The 23608-nt window shown below is 37.3% G+C and overlaps 1 protein-coding gene across 1 annotated transcript in view; it reads left to right on the forward strand.

Moving 5' to 3' along the window:
- Positions 1-9039: 9039 nt before the first annotated feature.
- Positions 9040-23608, forward strand: part of LOC121382847 (melanotransferrin-like) — a 45338-nt gene continuing 30769 nt past the window's right edge. Inside the window, exons 1-3 of the mRNA XM_041512475.1 lie at positions 9040-9167; positions 21628-21778; positions 23021-23145. Of these exons, the coding sequence (XP_041368409.1) occupies positions 9104-9167; positions 21628-21778; positions 23021-23145 (340 nt within the window). The 5' untranslated portion in view covers positions 9040-9103. The remainder of the gene's footprint in view (positions 9168-21627; positions 21779-23020; positions 23146-23608) is intronic.

The raw sequence follows: 23608 nt of genomic DNA on the forward strand, positions 1-23608 counted from the left end.
TCGGGACTAAATAAACTGTATTATATTGTGAAAAAGAAAGGTAAATTTGACATTAGCCTCCACCATATCTCCACCATATCAAGCAGTGGCTAGCTTCCCAAGACGCTTACTCGCTTCAGCGATCGTTGCGCTACAAATTCAAAAGAAACAGGCTCGTGGCGAGTGGATTGAATTCCCGATGGAATGTTGACTTAGTTGAGTGTCTAATATGTCCTCCTTGTTATTGTTCAGTGTAATATATTTTATGAGTATACTCCAACATGTCACCCCTCTGATTAAACGTATTTGTTTCAATCATGATAAACATAATATTCATGATTATATAGAAAAAGAGCTTGTCCAACTCGTTATCAGTTAGTTTAAGTGTCTTTAGGCCATTTTATCATAAGCGTACGTTTTTACACTTCCTTTTATGCACGTGTACAGATGATAGTATCTTGTTGAACTGCTACTGTTAAACATTCCTGACTGTGTAAACAAAATTTAAGGGACTGACTAAGAATGCTAAACCTGATATATACTGAATTTACCTAGTGATAACTTTTTATTGTAATATATTGATATTATATATACAGACACAATAATAACCAAAGACAAAAATGTTTATAGAATATATTTTATTATCCCTGTTAATCACGAATGTACAACAGGTCGGGGAAACACATTCTGTATCCACCTTACTATCCAGAAGGAGCTTTGACGGGTTCACATGTTTATTAAAAATGTACAATTTTTGACGTGGTAATATACTGAATTCCTGCATTTTCATTCATTTTCTGTATTCTTCTCTGTTCAGCGATAGCACGTTCAACCACAGCTTGGGCAGGTGACGTCACTTTTAGTTTTGGAAATGTCACACTCGGAACGCTTCTAGTGCCTCTCATGGATGATTTCAATTTCCTCTTTAACTTCGAGTCATACTTGCTTCTTTCCCTCTTCCTTTTCAACGTACTTTTATTCAGTTGTTCATGCATTATTTTACCATTGGCTCCGTTCAACTGAATAAGAATGTCTGGGTCAAATATATCTTGTGGTGTTTTATTCTGTATTTTAACCATGGTAATGTTGTCCCTACCAACGTCTGGTACAAAGTGACAATAAATTAACAATACCACCTCCTTTATTTAAAAAATATATATATGTTTATGATATTAACTTCTAAATAATCCTGGTAAAAATAAATACATACTGCTTCTGTAGTTTATCAGTACTCTATTATGTACTACCAAAACCGCCACCGATTGGTGGTGGTGGTGTTGGTGGTGATGGTGTTGGTGGAGGTGTTGGTGGTGGTGGTGGTGGTGGTGGTGGTGGTATTGGTGGTGGTGGTGGTGGTGGTGGAGGTGGTGGTGGTGGTGGTGGTGGTGGTATTGCTGCTGCTGCTGCTGCTGCTGCTGCTGCTGCTGCCACTGGTGAAAAAGATTGTCTTATTTTGTCATGTTTAGTCCGTATATAACGAGACAGGTCATGGTGTCAACACCTATTTAAAAGATTTATCAGTGTCATATTTGCATTAAAAATATGTCTGGTCCCATGACCTGTCTCGTCATATACGGACTAAACATGACAAAATAAGACAATCTTTTTCACTAGTGGCAGCAGCAGCAGCAGCAGCAGCAGCAGCAATACCACCACTGACAGCGTCAGCGATACCACCATCGGCAGCGGCAGCAGCAGCAATACCACCACTGACAGCATCAGCGATACCAGCAGCAGCAGCAGCAGCAATACCACCACCACCACCACCACCACCACCTCCACCACCACCACCACCACCACCAATACCACCACCACCACCACCACCAACACCTCCACCAACACCATCACCACCAACACCACCACCACCAATCGGTGGCGGTTTTGGTAGTACATAATAGAGTACTGATAAACTACAGAAGCAGTATGTATTTATTTTTACCAGGATTATTTAGAAGTTAATATCATAAACATATATATATTTTTTAAATAAAGGAGGTGGTATTGTTAATTTATTGTCACTTTGTACCAGACGTTGGTAGGGACAACATTACCATGGTTAAAATACAGAATAAAACACCACAAGATATATTTGACCCAGACATTCTTATTCAGTTGAACGGAGCCAATGGTAAAATAATGCATGAACAACTGAATAAAAGTACGTTGAAAAGGAAGAGGGAAAGAAGCAAGTATGACTCGAAGTTAAAGAGGAAATTGAAATCATCCATGAGAGGCACTAGAAGCGTTCCGAGTGTGACATTTCCAAAACTAAAAGTGACGTCACCTGCCCAAGCTGTGGTTGAACGTGCTATCGCTGAACAGAGAAGAATACAGAAAATGAATGAAAATGCAGGAATTCAGTATATTACCACGTCAAAAATTGTACATTTTTAATAAACATGTGAACCCGTCAAAGCTCCTTCTGGATAGTAAGGTGGATACAGAATGTGTTTCCCCAACCTGTTGTACATTCGTGATTAACAAGGATAATAAAATATATTCTATAAACATTTTTGTCTTTGGTTATTATTGTGTCTGTATATATAATATCAATATATTACAATAAAAAGTTATCACTAGGTAAATTCAGTATATATCAGGTTTAGCATTCTTAGTCAGTCCCTTAAATTTTGTTTACACAGTCAGGAATGTTTAACAGTAGCAGTTCAACAAGATACTATCATCTGTACACGTGCATAAAAGGAAGTGTAAAAACGTACGCTAATGATAAAATGGCCTAAAGACACTTAAACTAACTGATAACGAGTTGGACAAGCTCTTTTTCTATATAATCATGAATATTATGTTTATCATGATTGAAACAAATACGTTTAATCAGAGGGGTGACATGTTGGAGTATACTCATAAAATATATTACACTGAACAATAACAAGGAGGACATATTAGACACTCAACTAAGTCAACATTCCATCGGGAATTCAATCCACTCGCCACGAGCCTGTTTCTTTTGAATTTGTAGCGCAACGATCGCTGAAGCGAGTAAGCGTCTTGGGAAGCTAGCCACTGCTTGATATGGTGGAGATATGGTGGAGGCTAATGTCAAATTTACCTTTCTTTTTCACAATATAATACAGTTTATTTAGTCCCGAAAAAAATGCTGACCACTGTTCATTAAACTAGTGCTTAAATTAATTTCCGACTTGTAGATTATGTAAAATACTAGTAGTAGCACACGCTACGATTTATAACGGTGACCTTATTAGACCTATCCGACTGAGGGGTGACGCGTGATCTATTTATAGCGCGATGGGACATTCCCGCGATTGTACAACACACAGCAAAACGCTGGGACGTCACGTGATCAATTAGCCAATGAGAGCACCGTCCCTGAGATTAGCCAATCAGCAAATGGCACCCCGAAAACAATAGGACATCTTTTTAAATAACTATTTTTAAAGTCATATTAATATAAGATAATAACAGACAAGAGCAGCCACTGTGAGATTCAGTTTTTCAGTGTAACCCAGAACCAGCGTGACCTGATTAGACCCATGTTTTGAATAATAATAAATCTCTGACAAATAATCCTTGCCTCTTCACTACATATAATCTTAAAAAACAAACGCTGTATTAGTTTATTTAAACCAAAAACAGTAAAGTGCATACACTACAACAGTGACCTGGTTTTCGGCCGATAGCGTGTATTTACTACAGCGTGACCCGAATAGACCCAGCCATGCAGTTGGGGTGTTGCATACTTTATTTATAGAATAATTGGACACTGCACCACACCATGCACTGAAATAACACTTGTACTAATTATTCAAGAAGTCATTGTCAAACAATATTAATACAATACGCAGGTGCAAGCACCTGTCATCTGATTTAAAAGGGTATCGTGTATTTACTAGAGTGTTCTGACCTAGTCAGTATGGGTGACGCGCGCACTTTATTTACAGAACAATAGGATATTGCACCACAACGTGCACTGCTGTGACCCCGTTTCTAAAAATAGATGGCGGCAGGCGGCAGTGATGTTGAACCGGCAAAGTATTATCATCAGACTGTTACATACATAGATATTAACGCACTGGCGCAGGGGATAATTAAATCCTGTCTGGCCTCACAAATTGTCCCATGCCGTTGCTGGGACTCGAACCTGTGACACCGAATAGCCCGCAAATTGCAGACTAACCAAGATGCGTTCTGAGTTATTAAGGCATCCATAAAAAGGATGCTCTTTACCTCAACCACATGCATGGGGCCTACAGGTTCTAATAGACCAAATCAATTACTATTGCCGATAAAGTTAACGTTTACTAATAAAACTGATATAAGCAGCGTTTCAACACACCCAGGAAGTACAGCAATAAAAAGTGTGGCACCTCACATCTAATCTACCTGCACGAAAATGGAGGGCCACGTACCATTTAAGCGATTGAATTCATGTTTTTAATAGCAACCGTCATTTTGGCTGAAAATTGCAGTTCCATTTTTGGGGGTACCCCGCATTAGTTTCAACCTCTGGTACATACTGCATAACAACTGTATAACAAATAAAAGTGTATTTATTTATTGTTAATGGATAATAGTATTTGCACAAATAATCAATGTCACATATTACTACCAACCACACCCACAGGTGCTTTTACTCCGTAAATATTTGACACGGAACTCCCTTCTTTGGTACTATGCAACCTACAATCTACGCGGTAGAAAACCATATACACTGAAGTTTTATTTGAAAATGCTTGTTAAACAAACAAAACATTATAATTATATAATATGTGCCAAACTTAACAAGTCTTAGTTCACTCGTTTTATTACATTTATATTTTATATTTAAAGTAGGCCTAACAATAAATATAACAAAATGACGCACATAAATGCGGTTAGAATATCTTCGGAATTTGTAAATTCGAACATTACCAATGAATTTGACGGAAATTCTCGAATATAAACGGGCCACAATATAAAATAATAATTTTACTTAATATTGTACTTTTATACCCAACAAATTCAATTTTGCAAGCTGATCTATTCCCTGAACAAATTCCCACTGAATGTTTTTGGTTACTCCAGCTCTTCCAGCAAACATACTAGTACTGTAAATCATAAAATATTAGCTATTACATCATAAAATTAAACGAAATGCAAATAAAGTTTAGCGAGGTTGTAATTATCAGAAACGGAACAAATTTAAAGAAGCTTAAATTGTAAGATCAGCTGATATATTTTCAATCAATTTTGACTTTATAGAGCTTCCAGACAACTTAAATTTTGTAGAAAATTGTAGTATTGTGCTGCATCCTATCCTTTTGGCTTACTCAATATCATGTGACCATTGTTGTGTATTACCCACAAAACAATCGCACAAACTTGCAGGGGAGTTTTTTTTTAATTTAGCGTTATGAAATACTCGTATTAGCGGCTTATATGGCCTCGCTAATTTCGCTAACATTTTCTGATTTACAGCATTTGTATAGGACATTTATGATTAACAGAGACTAAACAGTCATTGTGAATGAGTTGTAATATGAGGTCATCCAAAAAGAATGTATTGGAACACCGCTCAAAACCGGTGCGTCGGAATTTTGTTACATGTGAAAAATATTTTACGTACACGCGTATATTAAATTACGTATTTTGTTAGTGGTTCAGTGATAATTGTTCAGGCACGGGAAAACACGTACATTAATCATAGAAGAGTAGAGATAGTAGGAAAACGCATATACACGTACACATGTATATATTTTCTTTGACGTGACTGTTTGTATTTTCGTTTTGTTTTCGTTGGAAATAAATACTAAATAAAACTCATTTGTTAAAGAACAAAATAGCTATGACTGGCTGCATTTTACCGTATAAATTAAAAATGATAATGTTACGTAACTCTTAACCCCTTTCCCATGTACTTTGTAGTCTATGCATTGCATGACACCCACGTCAACTTTCGTTTGGGATCGATCCCCGTCGGTGGGCCCATTGGGCTATTTCTCGTTCAAGCAAATGCACCACTACTGGTATATCAAAGGCGGTGGTATGGGCTATCCTGTCTGTAGGAAAGTGCATATAAAAGATCATTTTCTGCATTAGAAGCAAATGTAGCGGATTTCCTCTGATGACTATATTATGTCAAAATTATCAAATGTTTGACATCCAGTAGCCGATGATTAATGAATCAATGTGATCTAGTGGTGCCGTTAAACAAAGCAAACTTTTACAAGTAACGGTGAGGAATAACACCTCGGCACATTTGTAGTGTCCGCCTGATGCGCGGTCGGTCTAGGATCGATCCTCGTCGGTGGGCCATTTGGTCTATTTTCCGTTCCTGCCAGTACTCCACAGCTGATGTTTCAAAGGATGTACGTACGAGGTATGTACTTTTTTGTCTGTAGGTAGTTAGTTTGTTTTGTTTAACGACACCACTAGAATACATTGATTTATTTATCATGGGCTATTGGATGTCAAACATTTGGTAATTTTGACATATAGTGTTAAAGAGGAAACCTTTCTATTAGTAGCAAGGGATCTTTTATATGCACCATCCCACAGACAGGGTAGCACATACCGCGGCGAAAAATAGCCCAATGAGACCACCGACGGGGATTGACCCTAAAGCGATCGCGTAGCAGGCAAGCGCTTTACCCTCCTTTCCTGTCTGTAGTATGCTGTATATAAAATATTCCTTGTGTCTAATCGGAAAGAGTGCCTATAGCCATACGCGAACGAGACAGAGGAGCAAAACCTCAAATTCGGGAAGAAATGGTAGAGATATTCGAGCAAAATGTGCTAACCTGATACCTTTTTACCATGTATTTCCATCAAACTACCCTCAAAACTAGTTGTAATCCATGTAAAAAAAAAAAAAAAAAAATGCGTATTAATTTGTTTGGAACTCTATATAGATGTTTGGCAGTAATACTAATAGGAATAAATGGTGTTATCCAAATTCGGGCATTTTCGTGGTAAAACCAGCCTGCCCCCTACAAAAATGGGAGCCTGTACGTCTATATGTCTGTGACGGTACATGCTCTTAATTTCTTTTCGCCTGTGGCGATATTAATTGTTTTAGAGGGTCGTGTGCACTTGTTACGTAATACTTCTGCGCGATGGTCCTCGATCGGTACGCCTAATACACACCCTTAGCCAGGTGCGGAGGCCATGTGGCGAGTAGTTACGTAATACCTCTGCGAGTGCGGTTTTTACAACCGTGATTTGGCGACGATGGCGTCAGTAAGTCTGACGATCAGAGAGAAATAATACCGCTTGGTCGCGGTGGAAATATCAGATGATAGGGGGAGGTACCGCCTTGTACCCCCAGGCGAATTTCTGATTTTATAATAAATAGCTAGTTTTTTAGAGTTAGGAGGAGAACGAACTAGGAAGGCTCCATGGGATCACGGACGTCGTCCACTGAACGACCTATATTAGTTCAGACGGGAGTTTGGTAATTATATATTTTCTGCTCTGTGTATAACCTTGATGTGATTGATGTGACTTTAAATATTTTAATACTGTATTATACCAATATTCTTTAGACAGTGTCTTCGGTCATTTAACGAAGTAAATCGTAGTCTTACTGTTCTATATTTTATACGAGTATTTGGTAATATAAAGCTTAGCCAGTCATCCTAGAAGACCTAGGTAAACTGTAGGTTATTGTCTTTATTGTGATAGGTACCAGTATTAATTCTGTGTTACAAGGTTACTGAAAGAGTAGTTAAGGGTTAATTAAAAATTAACCCGTTAGGAATAGAGCTGTAATTCCTTTATTAATTAAGTTCCCTTGGAAGCGTTTCTAAATTATCACACGTTACTGAACGAGTAGTAAGGGTTAATTAAAAATTAACCAGTTAGGAATGGTGTTGTAATTCCTTTATTAATTAACTTCTCCTGGAAGCGTTTCTCAAGTATCACACGTGTGGGTGTTGTGTCACGGTGAAGTGATTCGCATATTGTGTAACTAGACACCTAGAGATTAACTAATTAAGTGATCAGTTCTGGGTTGTTATTATTGTTGTTATTAATTAACTACTACGGCTGTACATTTGTCAGCGTAGGTTAATACAGATTCCAAAGTGTATTGTGTTTTGTTGTGTTTCTAGTGAACTAACGTGCTATATTACATATACTTTATATAAGATCGTATCTCTGATCATACCTAGACGAGCCATACTAGGGTTTAACGGCCTGTTACAGAGAGATCTAATAGATATACAGTTAGGAGAGATATTTTGATAATCGTGTTTTATTCAGTTACGGGTATTATAGAATCCCCGTGACAATGTCTATAGCCCATTTCGTGGTAAAACCAGCCTGCCCCCTACAGAAACGGGAGCCTGTACGTCTATATGTCTATAGCCCATTTCGTGGTAAAACCAGCCTGCCCCCTACAAAAATGGGAGCCTGTACGCCTATATGTCTATAGCCCATTGCGTGACGGGAGCGGGTTTCCTCTCTCATTGTCTGCAGTGGCGTAGGAAGGTGCCACAACGTGGGGAAGCACACTTTTATATTTACACACTTTTACACTATTATAAAGCAAATATAAGGCAAAATATCTGAAAAGTGGGGGGCATATCCCCCCTTTGAGATACCAGTCGTAGTGCACTGGCTGGAGCGAGAAATAGCCCGATAGGCCCACCGACGGGGATCGATCCCAGACCGACCGCGCATCAAGCGAACGCTTTACCACTGGGCTACGTCCCGCCAGGAAAAAGTGGGATGTGGGGTAGGCATTAGGGTAAGCATGTGAGTAAAATCTGTAGGTTGAACATTTTGTAATAGGACTGAAAAACATTTTCAATATTCCAAAGGACCAAATCACCGCGTGTTATTTTTTTACCTTTACACCGGTATTGTGTACAGGTTAGATTGCTATGTATCATTACGCCGACAGGTGTAATGCAAACTATTTAAAATGTTACAATAAAAATCGTCAAGTAGTCAATAAAATACTATAACCGTGCGATGCAAAACGAACGTGTTGTCTATTGTTTATTATTTTTTTCCACTTTGTTGCCACGCTTGTGTTGAATGTAGCTCACTCTTTATCGCTCTATTTCGTGATGCGTAGGACACTCAGGTGTGCTAGAAATGTAAATGGCGGAAGTACGCGACAGGTATTTTCACTGACTCGTTGGGTTTGAAAACGAGTGCTATGGCTTGGATACAACTGTCACTATTATCCTGTATACTTGTTATGACAGTTGCAGTAGAAAGACGTAAGTTGGTTAAAACTAATAAAACTACAAATCACCAAAGGTGGTGCTCAGAATCGATGACATCCAAATCTGGACGGGAGGGGGGGTATTTGTTTTTGTATATCAATTGGGCAGTGACCATCATGATCATATTGAGACTGTGTATCAACAGTCGTAGTATACGCACACAATCACCTAGGCCCATGTAAACATATTTGAAGTGGGGAATCAATCTCTAGTGTGTGTGTGTGTGGGGGGGGGGGGGGGTACAGCCTCTAGTAGCCTAAGTAGGGGCACAATTTTGCCACAAACCATATTTTTACGTTTACCTTTATTATATATAAAGTAGGGCCAAAACACACCTATATTATATATAAAGTAAAGGTAGGACTTTCCTTTGGCACTGTCATGTATAAAGAACATTATAAATACTTGTAAGATAATAAAGGGTTAGTGACAGTCCTCAGTGCCAAAGGAAAGTCAGTGTTCGAGATTAACGGTATCCCGATATCCCGGGGATACCAGAATTTAATTTTGGATACCAGACTTCAATAACCCAGTATCCCACCAGGATACTAATGTAATGTAACATTGTTTTGGGTTTTTTTAATCCTGCGTTTTTATTTTTCGCTGAAACAATGAACGTCGGTCATTTACTGAAGTTAGGTAACAGTATTTTCGAGCTCGTATCCAGTCTAATGCCATGCCGTAACAATATCTCCCCCAGCTCATACCCAGCCTGATGCTACACTGGAGCAATAGCGAGGTAGCAATAGACTGGGAACCACTAAGTTATTGTTTTTGTTGGATGTTTCCTCCCTTCAAAACTTATTTGAGATATTGATTCCACATATGCATGAAATTGATACAGGTAGGTACATTATTAATGTCAGAAACACTTATAGATTACTGCTAAATATTAATTTATAGGTGGGATACCAGATTTTGAAATGTTAGTATCCAACTGGGATACTGTCTCAAAATTTTAATCTCGAACACTGAAAGTCCTTCCAAAGTGGGGTAAAAAAAACCCACATTACTTCCCACCAGTTCCTAGGGCCTGTCACAATGCATTAATAAATCAATTTCTCTATAGTCCGTTTGGAGGAAGGACATGGCCCAGTGGTAAAGCACTAGCTTTATGCGTGGCTGGTTTGGGATCAATCCCTGTCATTGGACCCATTGGACTATTTCTCATTCCAGCCAGTGCACCATGACTGGTATACCATGGTATGTGCTATCATGTCTGTGGAATGGTACATATATATAAACGATTCCTTGATACTACCGGTAATGGAAACATGTAGTGGGTTTCCTTTTTAAGGCAACACAAAACCATTTGCTGTGTTGTTACTTGCTGTAGCACTAGCAGCATAATATAGTCCAGTTTAGGAAATAGTTACTCATTAAAAAAAATACTACAAATTTCTGAATTGCTTTTTGAAATCTTTCTTTGATGATTACACATTGGTTTGCATCTGTAGTATTTAAATAACCCATTGGCTTGAAGTTACTTGTTATATGTAGTACTAACTGATAACAACTGTGCTAGTTGTATGGTGCCATTTGTATAACACGAGGTTGTGGTCAAGCATAGGGGCTATTAATTGAAAATATTCATGGTCAACTTACATTGTGTATGTTGATTTTTTTACATGGTACTTGTCAGTTGAGAGCACTTCTTTAAATTAGTAGTTGCATGACCTTCCCGACAGTGTTCTATTTTTCAAAGAATATATTCTGACATAGAAATTGTATTGAATGGCATTGAGTAATTAAAGCTGCAGTGTCTGGAATATTTTTATTATTTAAGCATTTAGAATAGATGACCCAGTTCTGTTTGGTACATAAAAGGCCCACCACATCGCTATAGTTTCGCAATGCTCGCTTATCTACATTATCTAGGTCAACTGCAAACCCAATGGCCAGCTTGTTTTTCTTCAATTAGCGGGACGCCAATAGAATTGGGAATTTACGCGATTTGCGCAGGCGCTGAGTTTCTCACGTGATTTTGAACAAATTTAACTGTCTTGATTGAGGTGTCATCTCATACCTCCAAAATATATTTATATCCATAGAGGTATGGTACAGTACCTTTCCAGGGGTCGGTGGGGGATTTGCCTTGAAATTTTGACAGTGACCAGCGGTTGGCATACGTGTTATATGTAAGGGGGTGTTAATAATTACGTAATGCTCTAGGGGTAGAGGAAGAGGGGGCGGTATGTTCGATATACTTAAAATATATGAAGACTATATGTTATTTCTATTCATTACTTTGACCTTAAAATGTGGGGGGTTTTTTTTTATGCGCGGTCGGTCTAGGATAGATCCCCATCGGTGGGATTGTTCCAACCAGTGCACCATGACTGGTATATAAAAGGCCGTGGTATGTGATATGCTGTCTGTGGGATGGTACATAAAAATGATCCCTTGCTTTTTTTGCTTTTTTTTAATGTAGCGGGTTTGAAAGGCGCTTGTGCAGGGATTTGAGCGGGGTTGGGGATTATAGACTGCATTGAGCGAAGTTTATATGGGCCATGTTCCCCCAGAAAATATATATATATTTGTTTTGTCTTGGTCAGGTAAGGGTTTCGACCCCCAATACCCTCCCCCCTGCACATGCACCCGTTTCCTCTTAGATTATATGTCAAAATTACCAAACGTTTGACATCCAAAAGCAGATGATTATTAAATCAATATGCTCTAACACTGATGTCGTTAAACAAAACGTTACCCTTTCCAAATGAAATAATATTTATTTGAATTTGTCGATTTTACCACACACAAAATTAAAAAGTGAAAATTGTCATTTTCTACTTTAGTATATATTATTAAAAATATATACATGATCAATGTGTTATACAAACTAAACTTTGAAAGTTCTACTAACACTATAAAATATTCTTAAATAGGAAGGTACGATTGTCGATAGTACGTTGTCAAGATCAAAACCGGTTTTAACGAAAGAATAGTACGTATCCTCAACCGAACGTTCTTTGTACAGGGCAAGAATTCTCATTTCATTTTTTGAGATGAAAACTACAATTTCAAATCCGCAAACACACCTGTTAACTGAAATTGACAACAGGCTGTCATTTGTGGTTTGCCGAGCAATGGCCGCACAGGCGACGAATCGAGCGTATACTTTTGACATTCTCCGTTCATAGCAAACACACACAAATTTTTAAAAGTGCAGTTGAACTTGTATTTCATATTTGTGCATGATATTATTATATGGTAACCAGACACTGTAACTTTAAAAAACAACTATATATAGTCTGTTAATTCGCTTCCATCAGATAACAAGACTGTACTGGCTTCTATGCCATATATTCAGTTTGTAACCTTCAGTAAAATGTGTTGTGTGTTTTTATAGTTACAAACATAATTTCTTCCTTTCTTCCATATAGTGGCTGTGGGTTTCTTCTTTTCTTTCTCTGGACTGTTGCATGTACATGTACATTATCACTGTATCAGGGCTTTAGATCTCACTAAGGTACTACCTTACATTAATAACGCACAACAGGTTTCTTGTCTGTTCAGAGCACGATGAGTTTATTTTTTTAGCACAGTAATATTATTAACAGCAACTGAAGAGTTGTGGCTATATTCAGACATTAATTTCATGGTTTTTTAGCACAGTAATATTATTAACAGCAACTGAACAGTTGTGGCTATATTCAGACAATAATTTCATGGTTTTTTAGCACAGTAATATTATTAACAGCAACTGAAGAGTTGTGGCTATATTCAGACATTAATTTCATGGGGTTTTTAGGTCAGCATATTTGTACTTAATTTGGGTGTGATTATTTTAGGCAAACATATTTTGACATTTTGTGTGTGCAACATTTTCACCTTGATTTTGGTAGCATCTAAAGCCCTGCTATTGTGGACCTACAGGTGTGTGATATTCGTGTTCTATTTATGGACATGAACTTGAAAGTACAGGCTCTGTAAATTGAGAGCGCGATAGTTTCATTCGTAAATTGCTAGTGGTAAAGTGCTCGCTCGATGGGCTCATTGGGCTATTTCTCGTCCCAGCCAGTGCACCACGACTGATATATCAAAGGCTGTGGTATGTACTGTACTGTCTGTGGGATGGTACATATAAAAGTTCCCTTGTTGCTAATCAAACAGAGTAGCCCATGAAGTGGCGGCAGCGGGTTTCCTCTCTCAGTATCTGTGTGGTCCTTAACCATATGTATGATGCGATATAACCGTAAATAAATTTTTTAATTGAGTATGTCTCATTGACAGTAATCATTGAGCTAGTGTATTTTCATACATATTTTGAAATCAAACATTTGTCAGCTTTTAAAAAGCTTTTGTGTGTAGTTTACATCTATTTACTTTTCGTTGTCGATCTCATTATATTTTAGGAAAACATTTTGAGCATGTGTGTGAAACAAAAGAAGTCACACCATGTTTATAAATATCTGTTCATGTGTATTTTTTAAATGCCCTACAACAACTATTTAAAACATTTTTGTGAATGTTATCCACCCCTATGTTGATCAGTAAGCTTCGTAGAATTATATTTAGCTTGGAAGACCACTTTTAACATTAAAATGCCATCAAATTATTCGTGTGTTTGCTTGGTCCACTATTGTGAATTACAGAGGTAATGCACATTTTCAGTGTTCAGTCTTGGAATCAATCACTACGCAGCTTGTTTTGATTTTATTGTTTTGTCGGTTTTTACTCAATGATGCATGTTTTTGGATTTTGAATGTTGCAATTAAACAATTAAGCACTTGCTCTTCACTGGGCTGTCGCATAATTTGTTTTTGAAGTTAAATGTTATCGAATTTGCAAATAGCTTTTACCCAGGCTTGGAAGTAATGGGATTTTTATGTAGGTCATGAGGAGCCATGGAAAATGACAATTTATTGCAAAAAAGGTTCTCTTCGTTTTAAAAATATCACAACACGGCAATTCACTTTATAACATGACATGATGTTGATGATAACAGAATATTTTTATTCTTTTTTTCTTTCTTTATTCTTTTTCTTTTTTTCTTTTTTTTCTTTTTTAAAGGAAAAAAGGTAATGGAAAATGTTTTTTTTTAAAAGTTGTGAAATTTTGTTCATAATAAAGTGTAAGGGACAGGATTTAGCTCAGTCAGTTGAGTGCTTGCGTCGCAGGATCGAACCACCTCGGTGGACTCATTCAACTGACTGGGTCATTTCTCGCTCAAACCAGTGCACCACAACTGATCAAAGGCCATGGCATGTGCTTTCCTGTCAGTGGGAAAGTGCATACAAAAGATCTCTTTCTGCATTAGAAAAAATGTAGCATGTTTCCTCTGATGACGACATGTCAAAATTACCGGTACCAAATGTTTAACAGCCAATAACCAATGATTAATTAATCAGTTTTCTCTAGTTGTGTCGTTAAACAAAACAAACTTTTAACTTTAGTGAAGGGTATGAATCCAATGCTGATTAAGAGCTACTATGTACTGCAAACACCAAGATAACCAGAGACACATATTTTGTCAGATAATTTATCCATAATGTACAGTAAGTAAAAATGTATGTAAATGTGTAAAATGTTAAGGTTCAATAGCTAAAACTATTTGACATATATAGCCTTTATTAAACAATGTCATACAAGATGGGAAGATGAGCTAGCAGCTTTAAAATGAATGTGACTTTGTTTTGATGAATGATATTTATATAATATGCAGTGCATGAATCATTCAGTCATTTAAAAACAATGTAACCTTTACCATAATACAGAGCGGTGGAGTAGTTGAGTGTATACACATACATTTGTGTCTGTGTTATGTCTCATTGGTGGTGAAAGGTGGGATTTAGCTCCGTCAGTTGAGCACTCCTCGGCAGAGTTGCTTGCTTCACAGGATCAAACCACCTTAGTGGATCCATTAAACTGATTGAGTTTTTCTCGTTCCAACCAGTGCACAACAACTAGTCAAAAGCCATGGTATGTGCTTTCCTTTTTTTGAGAAGGTGCATAAAAAAGATCCCTCGGTGGCGTAGTGGTTAAGCCATCAGACTACAGGCTGGTAGGTACAGGGTTCACAGCCCGGTACCGGCTCCAACCCAGAGCGAGTTCTTAAGGGCTCAATGGGTAGGTGTAAGGCCACTACACCCTCTTCTCTCTCACTAACCACTAACCAACTAACAACTAACCCACTGTACTAGACAGACAGATTAGTTAGCTGAGGTGTGTGCCCAGGACAGCGTGCTTGAACCTTAATTGGATATAAGCACGAAAATAAGTTGAAATGAAAATGAAATGTACAGGGTTTCCTCAGATGACTACAAGTCATAATTACCAAATGTTCGACGTGTATTCAGTAACCGATGATTAATTAATCAGTGTGCTCTAGTGGTGTCATTAAACAAAACAAACTCCTTATGTTATTTGATTTGTTCATGCCAGTATTATGGAGATGTGAACCACAATTTGAGCTGGACACAAGTATATAAAAATTTGCAGTTCATCTTTGGCCACCTTTCTTATTTATCAGTACATTTACATGTATATGTAGCCAATGCCATTGGACCACAATATATTGACTCATTAGTGTAAGATATTGCTCATGTCATACAATCACTTAGTATCTAACTAGTGTAATATTGGCGTGACGTTAGCATGATGTAGATCACTTGCTGACCTAATTCGTAGAAAATGTAACGTGTTGTAGGTATCGACATCTGCTTACTTCTGCATTTGGCTTGTTTGCAGTTGGTATGTAATAAATAAAATACTAAACTAGCTTGCCTGTCATATCATTTTTATGAAACTTGTGAACAGTGTTGGTATCTGACTTGCTTTTGCTCGTCAGATACCAAAACTATTCACTCATTTCATAAAAATGGTATGACAGACAAGCTCGTTTACTATTCTAGATATATATTAAACATGCTATTTTGCATGAGCTTTTTATAAAAGAAATATATTACCCACAAATTAACTTCAGTTCATGAATGAAGATTTGGCCAATTGCAGCTTAATTCCTTATATAAGTTATAATGCAATATGCATGTTATTTACTTCATTGTTTGCAATATATTAAATATAGTCTGAATTTGTTTTTCATATATATAGAATTGTTTGTAGGTATATGTATATACATAAAATGGTGTATAATCTTTGAATATATATCCAGACTGTGAAATGAAAAAAATTGAAGAGTGATTAATTACTCCCCAATTTTAGATTATGGGGATCGAGCCATTAAAGACACATGTATCACCATATTGACAGCAAATGAATTCACATGTTAATTAAGGGGAGCTAAACATTACACTCCTTGAGTTAGTTTTAGTGGAGTGAGAGTGATAGCGGGGCGTAGCCCAGTGGTAAAGCGCTTGCTTGATGCGCGGGCAGTTTAGGATCGATCCTCGTTGGTGGCACCATTGGGCTATTTCTCGTTCCAGCCAGTGCTCCACAACTTAATTAACAACAGCCGTGGTATGTACTACCCTGTCTGTAGGATGGTGCATATAAAAGATCCCTTGCTGCTAATCGAAAAGAGTAGCCTATGAAGTGGCGACAGCAGGTTTCCTCTATATCTGTGTGATCCTTAACCATATGTCTGATGCCATATAACCATAAATAAAATGTGTTGCGTGCGTCGTTAATAAAACATTTCTTTCTTTCATTTCTGTAATATGTGGTTTATCAAATCTTTAATATGGCAGCAGCGATCTTCGAAAATGGGCACCATGGAAAACGCATGCAATTTTGAACATGTCATCGGGTGGTTTCACGAGTCCCACACCATAATGAATAAGTCTAACTGTGTAAACTAATGTTACCCTGCCAGTACCGGTACCTCCCTATTTAGGTGGCTCTCTTTGCAGGACATATATGTCTGATGCTATATAACCATAAATAAAAGATGTTGAGTGTGTCGTTAAATAAAACCTTTTCTTCCTTACATGATCAGTCAGAGACAAACAATTGTTTTCATTTTATGTGATACAGTCATACTATAAACCTTATATGATGAGTGAGACACAAACAATTGTTTTCATTTTATGTGATACAGTCATACTATAAACCTTACATGATGAGTCAGACACAAACAATTGTTTTCATTTCATGTGATACAGTCATACTATAAACCTTACATGATGAGTCAGACACAAACAATTGTTTTCATTTTATGTGATACAGTCATACTATAAACCTTACATGATGAGTCAGACACAAACAATTGTTTTCATTTTATGTGATACAGTCATACTATAAACCTTACATGATGAGTCAGACACAAACAATTGTTTTCATTTTATGTGATACAGTCATACTATAAACCTTACATGATGAGTCAGACACAAACAATTGTTTTCATTTTATGTGATACAGTCATACTATAAACCTTACATGATGAGTCAGAGACAAACAATTGTTTTCATTTCATGTGATACAGTCATACTATAAACCTTACATGATGAGTCAGACACAAACAATTGTTTTCATTTTATGTGATACAGTCATACTATAAACCTTACATGATGAGTCAGACACAAACAATTGTTTTCATTTCATGTGATACAGTCATACTATAAACCTTACATGATGAGTCAGAGACAAACAATTGTTTTCATTTTATGTGATACAGTCATACTATAAACCTTACATGATGAGTCAGACACAAACAATTGTTTTCATTTCATGTGATACAGTCATACTATAAACCTTACATGATGAGTCAGACACAAACAATTGTTTTCATTTTATGTGATACAGTCATACTATAAACCTTACATGATGAGTCAGACACAAACAATTGTTTTCATTTTATGTGATACAGTCATACTATAAACCTTACATGATGAGTCAGACACAAACAATTGTTTTCATTTTATGTGATACAGTCATACTATAAACCTTACATGATGAGTCAGACACAAACAATTGTTTTCATTTTATGTGATACAGTCATACTATAAACCTTACATGATGAGTCAGACACAAACAATTGTTTTCATTTTATGTGATACAGTCATACTATAAACCTTACATGATGAGTCAGACACAAACAATTGTTTTCATTTTATGTGATACAGTCATACTATAAACCTTACATGATGAGTCAGAGACAAACAATTGTTTTCATTTTATGTGATACAGTCATACTATAAACCTTACATGATGTGATACAGTCCGAGACAGACAAACAATTGTTTTCATGTGATTCATACATTTTGATGATTGTGATACAGTCATACTATAAACCTTACATGATGAGTCAGACACAAACAATTGTTTTCATTTTATGTGATACAGTCATACTATAAACCTTACATGATGAGTCAGACACAAACAATTGTTTTCATTTTATGTGATACAGTCATACTATAAACCTTACATGATGAGTCAGACACAAACAATTGTTTTCATTTTATGTGATACAGTCATACTATAAACCTTACATGATGAGTCCGAGACAAACAATTGTTTTCATTTTATGTGATACAGTCATACTATAAACCTTACATGATGAGTCCGACACGAACAGTTGTTTTCATTTTATGTGATACAGTCATACTATAAACCTTACATGATGAGTCAGACACAAACAATTGTTTTCATTTTATGTGATACAGTCATACTATAAACCTTACATGCACCTCTGTGATATCTGGGCTGGGATTTAGCCATGTTGGTTGAGTGCTCACTTGAGGTGCTTGCATCACAGGGTCGAACCACCTCAGTAGATCCATTCAACTGATTGGCTTTTTATCTCATTCCAACCAGTGCATCACAACTGGTCAATGGCCATGGTATGTGTTCCTGATGTGGGAAAGTGCATATAAAAGATCTCTTTCTGCATTAAGAAAACATTTAACGGGTTTCCTCTGATGCCTACATCATGTCAGAATTACCAAATGTTTTACATCCAATAGCCACTGATTTATTAATCAGTGTGCTCTAGTGGTGTCATTAAACAAAACAAACTTTAACTTTGCACCTCTGTGATATCATACCTACATGTATGTTTTATGGTGGGGAAAAAATGATGAGTTTATTTCCAAAACAAAACGTATGCCAATTGCCAGATTTTGAAATTAGCAGTGAAGGTATATATACCAGTACAGATGTTGGAAGAACCCAACAATTTCTATTAAAATGTGATCTACGTGTATGTTGCAGTAAAACCACCTTTTCTCAAAGTAAATGTATATAATATAGTGCTAACGAAGGCGTTTATAAGCATATGTAACGCCAAAATGTGCTTTCTATGGTAAATTTAACATATAACAGTGTTTTGGAAATGAACTTGTCAAATATTCCTGCACAATAAATTTATGTCACGTAATTGAAGAAATATTGCTTATGTATGATGTTGAATAATAAAATGATTTTGTGACATTTGTATTTGCCCAGGTTAATTATAGACCTTTATGTCGCTTGTCGTCTCCCTAGGTTGCCCATAGGGCCCTTATAAGGACCTGACCGCTTCTGGTCGTGGCATGACAACCCAGGGGAGACTCGTGCAATTGTGTATTTGGCACTGGTAGGCAAGGCAGCTGTTCCGGGTTGGTCGGCTTGATGTTTGCTGGCGGGGTCCTTCGTGTCCTCCTTTTAGTGTCACATGTGTGATCCTACCACTTTATATAGTAGTCCAGATTGTAACCCAGATTCTGATTTGGACAACATGCGTTAACCATGACACCACCGAGCCTGGTACATGTACATGTGTGATCCTACCACTTTATATAGTAGTCCCGATTGTAACCCAGATGCTGATTTGGACAACATGGGTGTGATTTGCATATGGCTCAGTTGGCAGTATATTCTCCTCAGTCATAGGTCATAGGATCAAACCTCCTTGGCAGACCTGTTGGGTTTTCCCCTCCCAATTAAACCAGTGCTCCACATCTGATATATCAAATGTCATGTGATGATGGTATATGCTGTCCTGTCTGTGGGAAAGTATATAAAAGATTGCTTGCTGCTAAAGCAAAATGTAGTGGGTTTCCCAGGGGACAATATTTCGAAATCTGAGGGAACTGGAAGTCGGTTCACATGGTTTTTACCTAGGTAACCAATTGTTCAGTTACATGAATTATATTTGCATAACCCGTGGGTTACCTGATCGGTTACCTCAAAATTACATTGAAATTATATTTTAAATACATAGTTTTTAGCTGAAACATAAAGTTAAAACAAATACAAAAGAAAACATTTTACAAAAACAAAATGTCTTTAATGCTTGCTAAAGTTAACAATATTAGAAAAGAACTGAATATCAGCCCCAGTACTGAAACAAAATACAGCTGCGTAGCAAGAAATTTTCTTAGCATTAAGCACGCCAAAGGTGTTCCCGAGCGGGGATATTCGGGGGGCCTCCCCCTGTAAAAAGTTTGAAAATGAGGATGCCTGTAGATGCAATCTGAGCCTTTTCGGAGGCTTTTTTTTTTTTGTAATCTTTTTTTCTAGTCAATTTTAAGAGGATATTTTAGAGAACAATTATAGACAGCCTCGACCTATTCCCGGATTTTGTTTTTGCATTACGCACATGCATACGGGGCGCTACACCTTTGAAATTTATACATAATCATTTGGAGGGATTCCGTTTTGCGGTGGCTATGCTACTTTCACTTTATCGATGGTACTTCTATACTACAGTGACATTCCAAATGTTTGTTTTTTTAAAGCTAATTATGCAATGTTAGTATTTTTCAATTTTTGTGACTCTTTTGGATTCCTGTTTACGTTAAAACTGTTTTTAACATGTGTAAAATTATAGGCAATCTAATATTATGTCTACATATATTCCTTTAGAGATAAAATAGCAGCAGATAATTTAGCCGTCCCCAGCGGTCTGAGCACATTTCTTTAAAACTTTTGGTCTCGACTCTATACTGAACATTTACTTTAGACTGGTTGCAAATTACAACTGTTAAAATATAACGTTGTTTACTGATTTGGTGTGCATCAAGTATCTAAAATTCAGCCTAAAACATTTGTCAAAATACTAGTAGTATGTCTGCGTGAATAAACGTCCTGTAATCGTGAAGTTTGCAAGTTTTAATTTCTGAACGTTTACATGTCATGACGTAACCAGTTTGCAGTTCGCGTAAATTTAACTTTGCGTAACCAACACGCGAACAGAACGGCGGTTCACGTGAAATATTGTGCCCTGGTTTCCTTTGATGATATATGTCAGAAGTTCTAAATGTTTGACAAACTTTTATTTGGACGGACTCTACTATACAATAATGTATAATTTTAGTCATTAAAAAGGGTTTTATTAAAACTTTTAGCAAAATTATTGATAAAACGTCAAAACTTGCAGAAATTCAGGTGTTTGGGTTTTTTTTAATATCAGTGGATACATTCACAGTTGATGAGTGGTAGAGCTGGCCTTACAGCCATTTGGCAGCAAACTTTGGGACAGTCTGTTTGGTTGAGTTGGGGTTCTTTTTCTCTCTTGTTTTTTATCTCTGTGAATATGACTTAAATTATGACACATGAACTTGATTATTTCCAGCAACAAGATGGTGCGTAGTGAGTGAACCAGAAGAAGTGAAGTGTGAGAAGTTTAAGAAAGTTTTGAACGATATCATCCTAGATCGGAGCATACCCGATTCACAAAAAGAAGACCTACCCCGAAAATTTCAATGTGTCCGCAAAGTGGATGTGTGAGTTACCTGAATCTTACAGTGATTTATATATAGTCTCGAGAGATAGAGAAAAAGAGAGATTGACAGAAAGAAAGACAGACAGGCAATGTCTTCGGTGGTGTAGTGGTGTAGTCAGTCTCTCTCTCTCTCTCTCTCTCTCTCTCTCTCTCTCTCTCTCTCTCTCTCTCTCTCTCTCTCTCTCTCTCTCTCTCTCTCTCTCTCTCTCTCTGTCTTTCCCTCTCCCTATCTGTCTTCTCTCTGTCTCTCTCTCTCTCTTTTTTCTGTCTCTTTCTCTGTCAATCTCTTCCTCTGTCTGTCAATCTCTTCCTCCCTCTGTCAATCTCTCCCTCCCTTTGTCCATCTCTCTCTCTCTCTATCTCTCTCCCTCCCTTTGTCCATCTCTCTCTCTCTCCCCCTCCCCTCCCTCCCTCCCTCCCCTCTCTCTCTCTCTCTCTCTCTCTCTCTCTCTCTCTCTCTCTCTCTCTCTCTCTCTCTCTCTCTCTCTCTCTCTCTCTCTCTCTCTCTCTCTCTCTCCCCCTCTACCTTTCCCTTCCCTCTCCCTTTCCCTCCCCCTCTCCATCTCTGTCTCTGTGGACAGATAGGCCAGGTAGGTGAGCTGTGTGTCCAGAACTGTAATTAGATATATACATCAAATAAATTGAAAACGGACAGACAGCTACAGAGGAAGGGAGTTAGAGAGACAGAGAGAGAAAAAAATGCTATTTGGTGGATTTTCCTAAGCAGGTGGTGCAACATACAAGGAACACCAGCATGTGTATAAACATTAAACTAACATTCATTACATCCATGTAAAGGCAGTCTTTCCACAAAAATGCCCAGTACTACAGTGCCAGTAGATCAAAGTTTACATCTTTACTACTGAAACATATAAAATCACTACATAACTCGGGCACAAGTACACAGACGGGTTTCAGGTGTTGAATCACACCACTGTTTAAAGTAATTTCTTTTTAATACGTATGCATTTGTCATGATGAATTTTGCATTTCAGTTCCCTGTTCCATGAAGTTATTTCAGTTTATGAATAGGGCCCCAAGACATCTAGTGTTCAAAATGTTCCACTTGCACATGCCTCCAACTCCTCTGTAATTGCTGTATCCACATTATTAAATTTGACTTTATGTATACCTATGGTACTGACTTACATGTACGTACAGAACTTTGCATAAGCAACAATGAATATTCATTTGCAAAAATAATTATGTTGTTTCAAATGGGTGTTGTTTTCTCAACATTCAGGTTTAAGTGCATGAAGACAATAGCAGATGACGAAGCTGACCTGATGAACCTTGACCCAGGTCAAGGTTATTTTGCTGGAAGGTACCACAACATGATGCCAGTAGTGGCTGAAAACTATGACACTGGTAAGCGGTTTCAGTGTCTGTGTTGGCTTAAATGTTGCGGGACATAGCCCAATGGTAAAGCACTCGCTTGAAAGACAGTCGGTGTGGGATCAATCTCCATCAGTGGGCCCATTGGGCTGTTTCTCGTTCCAGTCAGTGCACCATGACTGGTACATCAAAGGTCATGGTTGATATATTAAAGGTCATGGTATGTGCTATCCTATCTGTGGAATGGTACATACAAAAGAGTCCTTGCTAATAATAGAAAAATGTAGCAGGTTTTCTCTCTAGGACTATTTGTCAAAATTAACAAATGTTTGATATCCAATAGCTGATTATTAATAAATCAATGTGCTCTAGTGGTGTCATTAAACAAAACTAACTTTACCTTTTTTTTAAAAGGCAACAATTAATACAGTCAACACGATATGAATATGGAAACACCAGAACTAAGTTAAAGAGAGGAAAAAGAAGGATTTTTAAA

The sequence above is a fragment of the Gigantopelta aegis genome, chromosome 10 (assembly GCF_016097555.1).
Source record: "Gigantopelta aegis isolate Gae_Host chromosome 10, Gae_host_genome, whole genome shotgun sequence".
NCBI lineage: Eukaryota > Metazoa > Mollusca > Gastropoda > Neomphalida > Peltospiridae > Gigantopelta > Gigantopelta aegis.